The 16717-nt window shown below is 44.5% G+C and overlaps 1 protein-coding gene across 1 annotated transcript in view; it reads right to left on the reverse strand.

Annotated features, from left to right (window-relative positions):
• Positions 1-1079: 1079 nt before the first annotated feature.
• Positions 1080-16717, reverse strand: part of fto (FTO alpha-ketoglutarate dependent dioxygenase) — a 117273-nt gene continuing 101635 nt past the window's right edge. Inside the window, exons 9-10 of the mRNA XM_070958856.1 lie at positions 3153-3293; positions 1080-2584 (exon numbers count right to left, since the gene is read on the reverse strand). Of these exons, the coding sequence (XP_070814957.1) occupies positions 2578-2584; positions 3153-3293 (148 nt within the window). The 3' untranslated portion in view covers positions 1080-2577. The remainder of the gene's footprint in view (positions 2585-3152; positions 3294-16717) is intronic.

Below are 16717 nucleotides of genomic sequence, written 5' to 3' on the forward strand. Positions count from 1 at the left end.
AGAACATTAGCCATCACTTCATCACTAGGAGTGACATCACTCACTCAATCAATCAATCCATCAATCAATCTGACGTTGAAGCTGTTCGCTCTGCTAAGATCGCCAGTTTCTTTGAAGTTCAGAGAAAACAGAAAGCAAGCAGCTGGCCAAAAAAACAAAAACAAGACCTAATGCAAAGGCTTGCTTGTTAAGCAACTAGAGGACAGATGCATGAATTAAACAGATGCTTAGAAGTTTTGTCTTTAATGTCCACATTATATGTACTTATTGGAAATGATCAGAATCAGAACCTTCATGAGCAATTCCACAATGCATTCAACAGGGTTTTTGTTGTTTACCATGTTTAGTTTAGCATGTTATCAGGTGGTTGGGAATGTCGTTTGCAGGTATTTGGTCACAAACCAAAGTAGTGGACAAATTGAAACTTTGACTTTATGATGGCACAAAATGAAATGTTAAGGGATTACCAAGCCATTAGAATTCATCCTGAGGGGTACATGAACGTATGTAGGCTACAAAATGTCACAGCAATCCAGTGGTTGTTGAGACATTTCTCTCAAAGCCACAAATGTGAATCTTGTAGCGGCACAATAACGCCTGGACAACCTTTTGTGCATTGCCACCCCACGAAATTTGTAGGTCTGAGCCCTCTGGTATTCATAGGGATATTGAATATTAGGAATCATGTGTAGGCCTAACTGTGCATGTAAGCAAAATCTGACCTTGGTCTGGTGTGGTTATACTCGAGCTAGCTAGCTGCCAGTGAGCTGCACCACTAAATAAGGGATCTTTGTCCATTACTGTCCTATTTATCTTGAGGAAGACAGAGTTTCTATGGAGAGGCTACTTCAGAGCACACTAACTCACCTTCAGCATAGTGGGAGAGGAAAGAGAGGCATGCTTGCATGTGTTGGCTGGGTTTAAGGTCAGGTCAGAAACATTAGGAGACACACAATCAACCAAAACACACTAACATCGTTCATGTATGAAGAAACATTTGCACCTGTCATATGTGTGTTATCCACCAGGAATTAAAAAAAAATGGACCAAAGCACGCAAAGAACAGAGGGACGCTGGTTGTTGGATAAAACACTGTTTTTTTTATTTACTGCCATTCCTATTGCTTCAGACAGACAAGCTGTGGCGCAGGGAGCACAGAGTGATTCAAACAAGTCAACGCTACTGCCGATCTACAAACAAATCTCTCTGACAACAACAAACAACAGAGGCGCAGCAAAAGAAGAAGCAAGAAGAACAGCGTTTGGCAACCATTAACATCTTGGAAAAAACTTCAGAAGTAAAAAAAGGAGTGCATTCTGCATTTTTAATAGTAAACAGCATCTCTACTTCATCATGAACTAGATAGAGAAAGGAATCAAACGAGGAGGGCTGCTACACTGCTTTGACGTCGGCCCCCTTTTCCACCCTTTTAGCTTTTTTGAAAGTGGATTTTGTCAGAAGCGCCGGATCTTTCCCTCGCTCTCTCGGATGGCCTGCAGCATTACAGGGGAATGTGGTGCTCTACACACTTTAAGAGTAATTAAAAGCGATTGAACAGCTGTAATTATGAGAAACGGCGGTTGTGTTCCGGGTCATTCTATCAGTGTTGCCTTTCATCAGAGCAGAGGCGGAGGGGCCCCGCTGCTAGTCTCTGTTTCTCCATATGCATATCTTCAAGAACAAACAACTGGCAGGCTGCCTACAGGCTCACACACACTATCACATTCATACACACGCGCCTTCATGTAGACATGTGGGAGAGCGAACGTGCACAAACACACAGGCCAACGAATGATAACATATATATTCACATGGTTAAATGTGCACACACACACACACACACACACACACACACACATCAATATGGCACAGGCACACCATCGCACCGTAAACACTAAACAACACATTCTTCATGTTCTCCATTGGGTCACATTCATAACTTTCTTATCAGAATCTTTCTTTGGTCTCTTTCGGCCTCATTCCACCGCTGAACACAATAAAAGGGATTACTATACACAAGTGAAGAATGCAATACCATGTGAGCAAAGTGAGGTTTTTTTTTTACCATTCTATACTGTATTATAACACTGTGTGACAAATAGAAAGCATATATGTATGTACTGTACTGTGACTACTGAGAATGAGTCAATCCACTGATAAAAGCATGTCTGGGTTACATGAGATTAAGTAACAGAATACACTGAAATAATAAATAGTTTCACAATGTATGCTAACACTGAAATGCAGGTTCCACTTATGTTTTGTTAGACTGTTGTGACACTAATAGCTTGTCGCTAAGCTTGCGTTGTTAGCATGTTACTGAAGCACTATTCTGGTTCTACTGTGGTGGTCTGGCTTCCTTCCAGCCAACTCAAAGATGGTGTGGCTGAGCTGGGGTAGCGGAGGGTGGAGTAAGGGGGGATGTAGATGCCCCAATCGAAAGGAAAACAATCTTAGTGGGATCACACTGGAGGTGTCTTCGGTGATGTGTCCCCTCAGCTGATGTGGGGCCCCAACATTTAGAAAAGCTGGTGGGTTTTTTTCTGGTCTTTCAGTCTCACTTCCTCTCCGCATCCTTCACATCCTGTGGGAAAAGGAAAGAAGGAGTTGGCAATGGTGAAAATTTGCTGAGTTTGGCAAGTGTGTATGCAAAGTATGTGTGACAGCAGGTGTGTTTGGCGAGTGTGTATGTAAAGTATGTGTGACAGCAGGTGTGTATGAGTGTATATGTGCACATGAAGTGACAATGCCAGGACAAACTTCTCTGGAGCCCTGAGCAGACTTTGAAGACTCCAAAAGTTTAAAAGATGATACTAAACTGAACAAGTGTTTGACAAAGTCACTCTCGATAATTTATTCATTTATTTTTCATGTTCCTTTTGGGGCCCCACAGTGGCCCTAAATGGCCATTCAGTTTGCTTATGCTTTTGTCACTTGGGAGGCACAACATGCAAAATACTGCCTGCATTTTGTACTGGACTCTTCATGCAGTGGACTGTAAACAACTTCATCAGCATCTATGTGTCGATGTGAATTCATGTGAGAATAAAGACATTATTCAATAATAAAATAAAGTACTGAATAAACAAGCTCACCTCCTCGGAGTGAATGAACTCTGCATAAGCTATACATAAGCAAATTTCCATGCCTACCTCCAGAGCAGTGACTCCACTCTGTTGATGATGTCAGCCAGATCAAAGGGCAGCGGCATGCTGGGGTCATCCACACCCCAGAAGGGCCGATCCACCGGGGCCTCCTCAGGGGGTAATGTCTGGGCCAGACTTGAGTGGCACCTGAGGCGACAGGACACAGGAAACAAGCGCACCCATTAACTCCTCCCTCCCATCAAAACCTAGACACTCATCAGCATTAGGACACATGTCTCAGGTCGCTGACCAGACTTTCTACCAGTGCTTTTACTTTTTGAGATGTGGGCACTGCAAGATAATCTTTTTTAATGCACAGTAGCAAGTGCTGGTTGAAAACAGAGGGAGCTGAGCAGATGAAGGCAAACTGATAGTCTTTCTGTATTGACTGTTTGGGGCTTTGAAGGGGTCAGTTCCAGAAATGTCACGTTGTTTAGTCAATGATGTGTGTGTGTGTGTGTGTGTGTGTGTGTGTGTGTGTGTGTGCGTGTGCGTGTGCGTGTGTGTGTGTGTGTGTGTGTGTGTGTGTGTGTGTGTGTGTGTGTGTTAAATCATCCCTAAATAAACAGTGGGTGTTGAGTGTTTGACCAAGTAAGCTTGTGTGTTTCCTCTCCGTTTTATGACTCCTAACAATACTGGGCCCAGTCAGAGCCTCTAGGATATGAGAGACGGAGTGTGTCTACGTGATCTATGTGTATAAAAGAGACTCTAAGAGATTTCAGTTTCTAGGTAAGGGCGTCTTTGCCTGACATATTGTGAATGATATTTAAATTATTGACATTCATGACAGAGGTTTTGGCATCTCTGTTGCAAAACCTTCAAGCCAGTACAGCTCATTGAGTAAACTGGAACTGAGAGAGTGGGAGAAAGTGAGGCATCAGGAAAGCATTCCTAAAGCCATAAATGGCAGCAACAGTATCAAGCTGATGAGAAACGATATCATGTATTATGATTAATGCCCCATTCATCTTACACACACACACACACAGGCACACACAGCAGGACGCTTTCACAAGAACATCACTCTCTGTTGTTGCAATCATGACGGAGCAGTGAGAAATCCAGCCTCTTCATGTCACTATGTGATTTTTGTGTGATTAATAATCTGGGGTTAGCTGTGATTTCTTCAGTGTTTGGAACCCCCACAGACCTTAGCCACATCTTTTGTCAGACCAGTGTAAATATTTACTGCGGTGACTTGGTGTTGCTCTCTGCTGTCATTGTAAATCTGCCTTCCCTCTGCCTCTTGACAGATGAGAGTGACCCCTGACCTGGAGGTGCAAGAGGGAGGGGTGGAGGATGGCATTTTAACGTTGTGTGTGTAGAGTGTGTGCGCGCTTGTGAGTGGTGACCTAAGAATTTCCTTCTAGAGCGACAAGGCCAGTTATACTCCCCACTCAGCCATTATGCCAGGGTCTGCCCTATCATATCCCTTCACTGTCCACACCCTACAAAACCTCAAACAACCCCCTGAAACACACACACACGACCACCACTACCTTGTGGCCAGTGACTAACAGAGGGGATGCCGTGGACATAGAGAGCTCAGGAGAAGGATATGGGGGTCGGTTATGGATGAGATGAGGGGATGTTAAAGTTGTCAGGGGACAGCCAGGGGCTGCCACAATTTGTGGTTATATATTTTCACCGGAGCCACTTAATGTTCGACTGGCTCTCGGCCTAAGTGCTGCATTTTGGTGCGGTTAGCCCTTTAAAGAGCTGCTGCATTATGGTGGTGAGGAGCAGCATTAACATCCACTGTTCCAATATATCTTCTACACTCTGGATCAGGGCCTGATAATAGCATCTGTTAACATGCACTAAGTACCATTATGTAGCACATCACTTCATAAATAATACGATTAGGCGACCTTGGGGCTTTGCGACGAGCCGTGTGTTTAAATGTTCTCATCATTTATTTAGGGTACGAATTAAAGGAAGCGCCACTTCAGAGAAGGAGGAGGAGGAGGAGGAGGACATGGCTGGCATACATATCTACCGAGTGTGCAAGAGAGAGTGCAAACTGACCCAGACGGCATACATTCACTCACACACACCCACACTATGTGGTTCTGCTGACATCAGGACACCATAGGCCAAGGGAACCCAGGCCTTTGATTTGATCTGATTAAGTATTCATGCAGTAGAGCTAAGAGAGAAAACACTCTCCTCTTTTCTGCTGCCCTGACTCATACTGAAAGGTTTCATATTGTAAAAACCTGACCGGCCGTCTTCGACAGAGCTGCAGCATTTGCATTCTGACAAGGGATCTTGCAACATTAGCTTGCAAATAAGAGGCTCCTGGTTTACCTGAGATATTAAAGATATCAAGACTGGAGGACTATCAAAGAAAATATAGTGGAGGTAATTCAGCACACACTTTTACACAATCACCACTGTTCACAGAGCACTGTCTCTTGACTGCTAAAATGGAACCAAACAAAAAGTCAATATCAAGCGAGGTGCCTTAAGCTCTCCAGGGCTCTTGCTAGAAATTCAGTGTAAGCCACAGCGGCGTACAAACAAGGCTCACCAAAAGATTTTCCCATGGCAGAACAGCCTACCTTAAAGTTAAGGTCAAAGACAAAGAGGTGTGTATGGGGGGTGGGGTGTTGAGGATGGAGTGAATGTGTTTGTGAGTTCAGGCTGTTCCAATGGATTAACCCCAGACAGATATGGGCCTAACTATCCCATCTGGCGCTCGGTCAAGAGAGATTGGCAACACAATCACTCATTTCAATTTGCCCTGAAACCTTATAGCCTGGCAGGCCCCCGCTCAAATGGTATGCTAATGTGAAAGGTATCTAGGATTCTATCGCCTCTATTCCACAGAGGCCGTTCCCTTCATGCAGCACAGTGCACTTGAACTGCGGCTGGGACGGCAGCTCTGCGGCCCTCCCTGCAATAAGGTCCGGAGCACCCTTTGCGCTCAAACTAACCACTTTAGCTAAAGTGAGTGTTAATTATGGACAGGCAAAGCAGTCAATAAAAGGTTAATGTAAAAGTCAAAGGATAAATTCCTTTAAGCATTGCATCATTCCACCATCTCCAACACACTGCTCGCAGGCCTCCTAATCAATACGTTTTACTGTAATGCGCTCCCCATCGATCCCCACCCCCCCGCTTCACAATCTGGGCTCCATCACTCGGTTTAAGAAAGGAAAGGGAGAGGGAAAGAGTGGTAGGTGAGAGAGAGAGCAACGAGTAAATAAAGTGATTAACCTCGGTTTCACTTTGTTGTTTCCCTCTTAGTGTCTCTCTGAAAGGCTTGTTGGAAGAGTGCAGGGTGGTCCAGTATCATCACTGCCATCACCACCATCCCAACCATCACAACCATCTGCATCATCAGCCCACTCAATCTCTGGCCGCTGCGTAATTGTGTAGTACATTCAAGCAGGGCCATACATTAAAAGACCCTCTGCTCTTAACAGGATGGAAATCCGCCTAATAGACAACATCAGTGCTTCCAACTCTTGCAATTACACTGATAAATGCACAATTGTGTCAGGCCAAGTGAAAAAGAGCCTACAGAACATAGATAGGAGACAACGCTTATTGCATTATTGCTACAGGGGGTCATTTGTAACCACATGGGACTCGACAGCTTGGGCTGCTTGACTCAGGACATCATCTTAGGGTGGAGGCACAGCATGCTGATGGAAAGCTTTTTGGAGGGGATTTCCAGAGGCTCAGATATCTATTCTAAACTGAATGTGGTTCAGTTGTTTTATGTGAGAACCATGTAAGTTACCTTTCTGATTATGCATCGATGTGTAAAATGTGTCCTTTGAATGTTGAACGTTTGAATGTAAGAAATATCACTATAGTACGTTAAACAACAGCATTGTGAGGTTTGGGTTGGGATTTATGAGTATTTTATGAAATATTTCCAGTAAAGACTAGAAAAACTGCCTCATGGTTGTACGCCTCTGCCGACCAGCCAAGCTGCAGGTTACATCCATGTCTGTCCAGACTTATCTAGACTTTGAGGGGAATTCACAAAACTGTATTTAAAGGTGAAATGGAAGTCATCAATATATTGACGTGTATGATTCCAGTGAATAATTTGTGAATAATTGCTGTCTTCACTTAGAGACTATTTTTCCAGAGGAGTACAGAGGAGAGCTGCATCACATGGAGCAACAATAATCACCTGAAGCTCAATATCAGCAGAACCAATGAGCTTGTGGTGAACTGCAATGCTTTAAATATTCATATTTTTGCAAAGAAGCTACAAACTGTAAAACATGGATGCCTCACACACATCTTCAACCTGACAGCAGAGAAGATCTTTACAATCAGCACAGTTTGAAGGTGGACACCCAAGATTAGAGTCTGACCAAATGTGAAATATGGTCACAGTCTGCCCTTCTGTTCCTGAGTTATGGTGTTGCACATAATAATAATAATAATGGCCAGAAAAGTGTTTTTGCTTAACATTCTGATGCCACAGTGAAGCTGACCTTCGACCTTTTGAATATATAATGTCACATATCACTTCATCATTTTATCTGAGGAGACATTTTTGTGAAATTTCATCATAATGAGTGAATGAATTCTTGAGTTATGGCTAACAATGTGTTTTGTGAAGTCACAGTGACCTTTGACCTTTGACATCAGACCAACAAATTCCAATCAGTTTATCCTTGAGTCCAGGTGGATGTTTAAATGTAATGAACTTCCCTCCAGGCATTCCTGAGATATCGCATTCCCGAGAATGGGACGGAGGTCACAGTGACCTTGACCTCTGACCACCAAAATTTCATCAGTTCATTCTTGAGTCCCCGTGAACATTTGGCCAATTTTTAAGAAATTCCCTCATGACATTCCTGAGATATTGCATGCACAATACTGGAACATACTTATGTACGTATGTACAGACAGACAACAAAACATAATGGCTGCAACCATCGCAGAGGCATAAAAATCCACTCACCTTTCAAGTTTACCTTATATTTTAATGGTTTGAAGAAATAAAATGCATGAATAACATAATATTTACTACAGTATAATTCAAAGGCTAAAATGTTCACCTGATAGACTGCACACAGTATTTGTGGCTACGACTATGCTCTGCTTTGCTAGAGAGAGAGAGAAGATATCAGTGCATCAATGCTTCATGTTTACAAGATGAACAAAGGCAGCGCATTGAGGATCATCTCCAAAATATGTGCCATGCCCTACACAAAAAAATTAAAGCCCGTGTGAAGTTAAAATGACGAAGAACATCAGTCAGTCAGCCATGTCAGTTGTGAGTTGTATTATATGCCTGTGCTGATCAAGGGAAGCAAAATACCTCAGTTCACCTGCTTCCTTATGCTTTGCCTGCACTTCATCTGACTCTATAGCAATCCTGTGCAGGTGTGAATTTTTATGGTTTTGGCAACCAGAGTGCCCCATAGCTGAGAATGCAATCAAACAAGTCATGAAAAAACAGGCATGTGTCTCATAAATCAGCCTGGCCCTGAAGGTAAGGCATGCAATCACGTGCCAAGGAGAGAGAAGAAAGAAAGAAGTATATTATCCATGTACATTCTGTATCTATGCAATGTTGTGTAAGAAACGAGTGATTGAGCACGTCTGTCTTTGTATGTCATGCAGTTATATAATGGGTGAGAGTCACAGACACATTTATCTGCATACTTATCTTTCTGCTTGCTGTGTTGTGCAAGACATAAGTGATGTTATGCTGAGGACAGTGTAACAGGGAGACATACGGAACAAGGCCCAACCTGTGAAGTGTCGAGCTTTGGATCTCAACATCCACCACCCAAGACTCCAAGGGTCTTGTAAACTCTCAGGGCTATCCTCATTAGAGCCTGAACAGAGGCTCAGATCCCCACCCACCATCCCCGGCTCCCATTATCCCAATCACTGCCACATTCAGCGTTAAATGTAGAGTGGCGCAGAATGTGAGCCAGCCAGCCAGAAAGCGTGGGCAGGGCCATGTCTTAACCGTTTCCTCAGGATCAATCAAATGCTATTGTGTCTGCAGACAGCTGCTGACTGTACACTTTGTGAGTATGTGAGGTGGGCAATTGTGGAGAGGGAAACAGGGGGGGGGGGGGGGGGGGCGTCATCAGATGCATGACATATGTTCCTTTCATTTTGATTCCCTCTAAGGAGCCTGGGCTAATAAAACTAACATCTGATGCACTCTTTTCCCCTGTAATTAATGGTTGTGGAAACCACACAAAAATGCATTAGCAAGAGGGTGGGAAGGAGGCGAGGTGGGTGCTGCATGGTGCTTTCAACACTCTCCCCCACGTGCCACCATGACTTTGCTGCTGCTGGGAACAATGATTCCGCCAGGCAGCATGGGTGCCTTTGGGTGGGGCAGCCCCTTTCTCATACTGTGTGAGGTGTCCCTCTTGCCAGCTGTAGTCTGGGCTGCTCATTAAACCACATGAAACAAATAAGGCTCATTATTGGCATTTCGAGCCAGAGCATGAGTTTGCATCAGGTCCATGCAGTGCATGCAGAGTTAGCTGGAGCCTACGGCAGAAACAGGGAAGGCTGGTTGTACCTGCACAGCCCCTGCCTCCTTCACACCCTGAGTGTTTGATGTGGCCTGGCTGGCTGCCCCGTCTGGAGCAGGGTGAACCAGATGTAACAGAAAAACACACACAAAGCTAGGTAGCCTCTAAATAGCCTTCATAATTGGAGGCAATAAAACACTATTGCAGTCTGGAAGTGCAAAGGAGGCAAACCCCTGAACTACAGCTACTGCTCTCAAAAACCAGGTGGACGTCCATTAGGTGCTTAACAGTGTAACAAATTACCGAACACCCTGGTCTGCTCCTTCTCCTCCTCAGGCTATGGGATGGAATGTGGCCTAATGTCAACACAGGCGCAAAATTTACGAGCAGACAACTATTGTTCAAATGCAATCAGGTTCTAATAAAAAAAAAAGAGGCAGGAAAAGGACAAACAGATAGGGCCCTCCTGGCCGTTTACTCTTCCGACAAGGGGTGGGGAGACAGATCGCCCCCTGAGGCTCTGGATCTGTGTGTGTTAGTGTGTGCGTGTATGTTTGAGAGGAAGAAAAAGTCAAACAGAGTGTGTGTGTGTGTGTGTGTGTGCATGCGTGTGTGAGTGCTCCAGGCTCAGTGGGGAGGAATGAGAGTGGCTGTGGCTTTTGGCCTACTAGCCACCTATGCCAGGTTACAGGCTAGCTCAACATAAGCAGCTGGCTTGAAGGAACAGTGAAAACAAAACAAAACAAAAAACTGTGTACCCTGCCAGTAACACCCAAAAGCCGACACTCAGCAGGGATGGATGCCTAGCTCAACACAAGAGGCCTCTCCATAATAGTCCTGAACAAGCCACACGTGGCCAAATACCATAGTGAAACATTTTGAGATATACAGGCAAAACTAATTAAAGCTGGTTCTAAGGAGACACTGAAGTTTTTCCGGATGACGCTGCTTATTTATAAAGCCCAGGAGAGAAAATTGAGCAATAAGAGGACTTGATGGCGAGGGTAAAGAGCCTGTGAGTGATTGCACTTTTTCACAGCTCAGGGTTTGAAGGCTGTAAATCAGCTGTTAGGGAATCAGGAAGAGGGTTACTGTGGCTTTGGGAGCACTAACTCTTAGTTTTCCAGGGCACAACGTTGCTGTGAAAACTTGTTCTGTGAGTGTTCTTGTGAAACGATCATTTTTAACCCTTATCCATACCCTCCACCGAATGCCCCCTCCCTATTGGCCAAGCGTCAGTGCCTTGTGGGCATCATCTGAACGGTGCAATAAAGCTGGTGATGGATGAGGCTTGCCTCAACAGCTATGCAACCAAGCCATCGGACGACACCTGACCCCAGTCACATGATAAGGTCGATCCAATGTGGGCACAATTCCCACCTGTCTTCAGGTGACAATGGCGGGGTCAAGCTGCCCCAGCTAATTATAGTCTATTGTAACTTCAATTGCCTGGTTACAAGTCATCCCTCTAGCTCCAGGGGATGGGGTGTTAAGTTCTGAAGCCTTTGTGTAAAGTTAAACTGTGAGATAGAAGCTTCAAACTGCTGCACAACAGATATTGGGTTTCAGAAACACGTATATTAACTTCTTTGCAAAAAAGAAAGAGAGACTCTGAATTTGCTGTTCCCTTTTAACAATACCTGAAAACAAACAAGCAACTCTTCAAGAGCAAGTGCTTTGAATAAATGAGATTTTGTTCAAACTGCACCCACAAAATCACCTCATTGTTGACATGATGAGTTCACAAAACAGGCTCACCAAACCACTGGCAGTAAACATGCCCCACTGAAACAGTCATAAATCTTCAACCCAATAAATTGGACAGATGCAGGCGCAGGCTAGAATATGATTATCAGCACAGACAAGACATTCTTGTAAAAACAAATAGTAAAAAAAAGGACCTTTGATTATATATGAATAAAGACAATATTTGTTATTTTTATTTCAATTTATCAAACAAAAACACAACAAAAAAGAATCGTGCGACTTAAAATTAAAAGTTGTGTGTGCACTAGACAAAAGATAAAGCACATACCACTAAATCCAGTACTTTAATGCTTTTAACAGTGATTCCCAGATAGATCCAAGCTTGCACTGGAGGAGAGAAAGGCTAAACTAATCACTCAAGTTTTGGTGTCTGCACTGATCTCTGCTGTAATGCATCATCAGGCAAACAAATTTCAGACAGTAAAATATAATACACAGATCGCTGTGCTGTTTTTTTTTTGGCAGGACTTTTAGTGTGATTTCTGCTGGTTTCTGTTTTGTAGTTAACCTTTCAAAGGACAAAAAAGGAGTGGCACACAAGTACAAGATGTCCACATTCTCATCCCACATGGGCATCTGCCATAAGTCAACAACTAAAACTACCATTACTCATTCTATTTACAGTACAGGATGAACTCATTCTGAAAATGTCAGGCTGGGTATACAGTAACTCATGAGTCGCACTTTCCAAGATGCTTTCGGGGTTTTTCTTTCCAGTAACCAAACAAAAGAAAAAGTCCCAAACTAAATGAAGCTTCTCAACAAGCCTGAGAAAGGCCTACAGTAGTTGCAACATAGTAATGTGAATGTGGGTGCATTCATGCGTACATGTGTATGCTGCGCATCCATGCCAGAGGAGTGCTTACTGCCAGGTGTTTGAACTTCTGCATCACCTGGTGCTCCTGCTGCGTGAACACGAGTTTTGTTTCACCCTATTAAGTAAATAGTGTAATTAAAGGGCCTCGGCATTTAAAACGCTGTGAACAGCCAGCAATTTGTTTGGAAGAGCAGCCAGGCTAGGCCCTGAGGCGCTGCACCATACAGGATACAAAGAGTGAACACAGCGAGCCAGTATAATGGTGTGTGTGCGGGGGTGTGTATAAGTACATATATGTATGTACCTGTCTATTCAGATGAGTGCATTTGTGTAGGTGTCTGTGTGTGTGTGTGTGTGTGTGTGTGTGTGTGTGTGTGTGTGTGTGTGTGTGTGTGTGTAAATCACTCATTAAAAGTTGTTCTGGGTGTTGAAAACAAGATGTTTGTGGTCTAACAGGTACTTAATAGTGTTGTGTTTGTAGTGACAATACCAACACTTTATGCAATAACCGTAATACCAGCATAACTGGGGACTGTGTTTGGTAAAACCCAACCCTTTGTCTATAGTGGCACAGGCGTTGTTCATACTGAAACTGCTGTGAGTCAAGAAAAAAAAAGCCAAAGAAAAAGGTGACACTTGCCCGGCTTGTTTGCAGCAAAGGGTGACAATAAGACAAGAGCCACACGCAGAGCTCGGCACAATAAAAACATAGGGATTACAACTGAAGTGCTCACAAGGATCAACTCTCTTCATTAGTTTCCTCTCTTAATTTCCACTCCACAAACATCCCCGCTCTGCACTGCCTATCCCCGCGAGGATGCTTTTTACTAAAGTCTCTGCCCTTACTGCTGATCCAGGGTCAGCTGTGGGGAGTAAGAGAGGGATAACCTCTTTCTGAGCCTCATAGAAGCCCAGATGGCTGTGCGAAAGCTCTGATCCAAAAACTAGCTTACAACTCAATCGCTGTGGCCACATCTCCAAGTTCACAGTTTAACCCCCTCCGATGTCAGCCAAGGTCACAGATGCACACTTGAGAGGCAGAAGGAGCCAGGAGTGAAGTGCTGCCAGAGTCGAAGGAATTAGATCCCGGCTGAGTGGCCCTCATCTGGCTAAGCCTGGTAAGTAGCAAGACTAACAGGCTGAGGCACGGTGGTTTGGGTTCGCAGACACACACATCTACACACTCCCATGCTTGTAAGCTTGCACGCAAACAGACACACATATATGAGGAGGTAAACACACACTTACATAGTCACACACACACACATGCACAGACACGGAAGGACTCAGAGGGCTACAGATGGTGTGCCCTGGGCCTGGTGACTGGGGCTCTGAATGAGCTAGTTTTAGATCCAGTGTGGAAGCTGCCACGATGCACAGGGCTCAGGGGTTGGGGCGGAAGACAAAGAACAGCGGAAGGAGTGCATGAGGGGAAGAGACGAACGGGCGGGGTCAAACTCCTTTCCCTGCATGGGGGCTCCTAACACTTTCAGTATAACATCAACATATCACTGTCCATTCGTCCCCTTGCCCTATTGCCCATGTCCTACTTGCGTGTCTCCCTACACCAACACGCCTAACAGTCCAAGCACACACCCCACAACTATGCACCATACACACACAAACACTCCGGGAGCCAGCGGCCACTTCAGCCGTAATTCCGCCTGACTTCCGCTGTCTGACTGGCAGGAGACAGGGAGGGTGAGGACAACAAGCTGTGAATACGGGAAGAGACAGAAAATCATTGAGAACCTTGCCTTTATGAATCTTTGATGAGAGAGTGGGGGTTGGTGGGGGCTTTGCCTCTGGTTAAATCAGAGCATAGTGTGTGTGGTGTGTGTATGACTGCCAACAGAGGTTGAGATAAACAGGGCCTGGACCAGGCCCAGACAAATGCAAAGCCTGCAGTCGGGAACATTTGTCCCTGCAATTAGTCCCTGTCCTCCCTGTTCATGTTGCAGGTAAGTGGTATTGGTAGCTAGCGAACCAGCTATAGCTATGACTGCCGAGAAGTCCAGCGAGGGATGAAAGGTTGAGATGAGTTCTTTGTGTGCAAATCAACGACATCTCACATATGTAATTATGAAGCTGGCAAAACCTCAGATTAGCACAGTATAATCAATCAATCAATCTCTGTTTGGGAGGTAGACAAAATGACATAACCACTTCATAAAAAAGGTTGCATAAGCTTGCATGCCACTTCATTTGCCAATTAGCCTTTAACTGCACATTTATCAAATCCCTGTTGGTTGCTTTAAACTTCAAAACCCTCCCTGTGACCTCTTTTTATTTATTTTATCTGTGTTTGTTTTAAATTCCTCCACCCTTGACATATCCATATGCACTTTGGGCACGCTCAGTGTTCATAAATCACTTAAGATAGTCCCCTTAATGTGTTTTTTTGTTATTCAAAACTATCCAGTGCTGTGATGTCATTTAATCCCTGCTTTGGTTACGTAAAAAACGTGAAAAACACTTCATTTTCATGTTTCAAACTTTCATAATGTTGTGGTGCTGTAGTGCATTTTCTGAAAAGAACTTGAGGTCTGAAAGACGACCATAAAAAGATGCCTGTCCCATTTAGTCAAATTAGCAGGTAGTTTTTTCGGGCTGACATAGCTGTTAAGAGCCACCATTTCTCATGTGAGAGAGGACCGGTTTAACCTACACTAACAAGTCTGCCTTTCTGCCCCAATAAATGACAAGCAACTATGTGCAAGAAGAAAAACAAACAATACGACGAGCTGGCATTATCCTGTCCTCCATTGCACTTTCCTAATTAACAATGATTAAGTGTCTCGCAATGTCTTGTAAGAACATATTAGCTTGCAAATAAAGCGTGGGAAGTTGTATTACACCCACACCCTTGTGGTGTTCCTTCTTTCACTGTTCATTGTTTTACCTTCACACCTGTTCTGACATCGGACACATGAAAAGCTGACGATGACTCAGAGGAGGTTGTTTTAATTAATAATACAAGACATGTTACAACAACCCTCCTTCAAATCTCAGAAACTGCTTTTTAATAGATGTCAAGCAGGTGCCAATTTTCTTCTCAACGCAAGTTGGGTAATGTTACGAAACAAGCTGAGCAGCATAGTAGCTTTATCTCATATGCCACCTGTGACAGGCTCAGAATTCAGAGTCCTCCAGGAAGCGCGGCTCATGTTAATGTGTCACCAATGAGGCCTTTTGAAGACTCGATTCATCCATCTGTCAGGGAGCACAGAGGTACTGCCGTCTGATTTCCGATCACATAAGAGCTTGGCAACGAGATGAACTGTCTTAAGCTGATCAAGAGTTGCCTTGGCTTCCATCTACATCTGTCAGGTTCAAACTTTACACTTCACTACACATGTTGATCACATATAGCAAAGTACAGGCACAATTTCAAGCTGCTGTTTGGACTAATCTACTTTAGGCTTGAATTAACACAGAACTTCAACTTTCTGGGATCCAGAGATGAAGGTGGTGGATTGATTGACACCTAAAGTGCCTTTTCTCACAGCTTGTAGACCTGCCAGGACTGTGAACTCATGGCTTCCTATAGCCTCAGGAGAAGACACTGGAGAACTATGCCAGGTTTGGGTTGGGTCGTTTATAGGGCAAGAGTGAGTCTAACAGTGCCCCCTGATGGTCCACACATGCTTTGTGCCAGGGAGGGAAGCTGCAGGTAGGACGAGTAGTGTAACTAGAAAAAGTAACGCAGAGGAAGCAACATCGCCTGACATCAAGCAGAGCCTGTGCTCAGCCTTTGTTTGCAGGCAAAGGGAGGTGAAAGAGCAGTACTTAGCAGAGCAGCTAAACTGTGGCCATATCTGCCGGACAAATCAATAGAAGTGTCTGAGAGCAGAGCAGAGTGTGCTGTGGGGGAGCTGGAGGGGCTACCCCTGGCCCGCTGCCCCCGGGCCTCTCCTGGGGGGTACCTGCCTGTCTCTTCACCCTCCATCTCTTCTGCTTCAGTGCTTCCACCCTCCAACTACTCGCTCATACAAACACACATGCGTGCAACAAGCCTACATATACTCTAATACAAGTGTCCTGTGACATCTGGCATCATCTATACTATGAAGTCAAACTGGGGACCTCGGGATGCAGACTTGTAAAAGGTATATAAGAGCATACAAAAGCCAATGCACACACACGCACAATGAGACACATATTGGTAACTGTGCACACAGTTTGTCCCCTGACACCCTGTAGTACATGGACCACGATATGGGCAAGCTTCAAATGGCTTCCCATTGTAGAGGCCTTTCACACAAGAGGGCAGAGGAAGCAGTACCTAATGCACAACAGAACACCTCCCATCATCTGACCCTGAAGCCCTGGAGAACAGTCAGGCCCAGAGCAACAGCAACAGCACTACCTCCAAACTGCAGGAATCCAATTCTCTAAAAAGCAGAGACCCTTCCCCTCATCTCTCCCCCACTTGCCGCTGCCTGCTTACTTTCAATCACAGTTAACATCACAGAACAAGAAGTAGAGGGAAGGGAGGAGGCAAAACA

Source organism: Chaetodon trifascialis, chromosome 1 (genome assembly GCF_039877785.1).
Source record: "Chaetodon trifascialis isolate fChaTrf1 chromosome 1, fChaTrf1.hap1, whole genome shotgun sequence".
Taxonomy (NCBI): Eukaryota; Metazoa; Chordata; class Actinopteri; order Chaetodontiformes; family Chaetodontidae; genus Chaetodon; species Chaetodon trifascialis.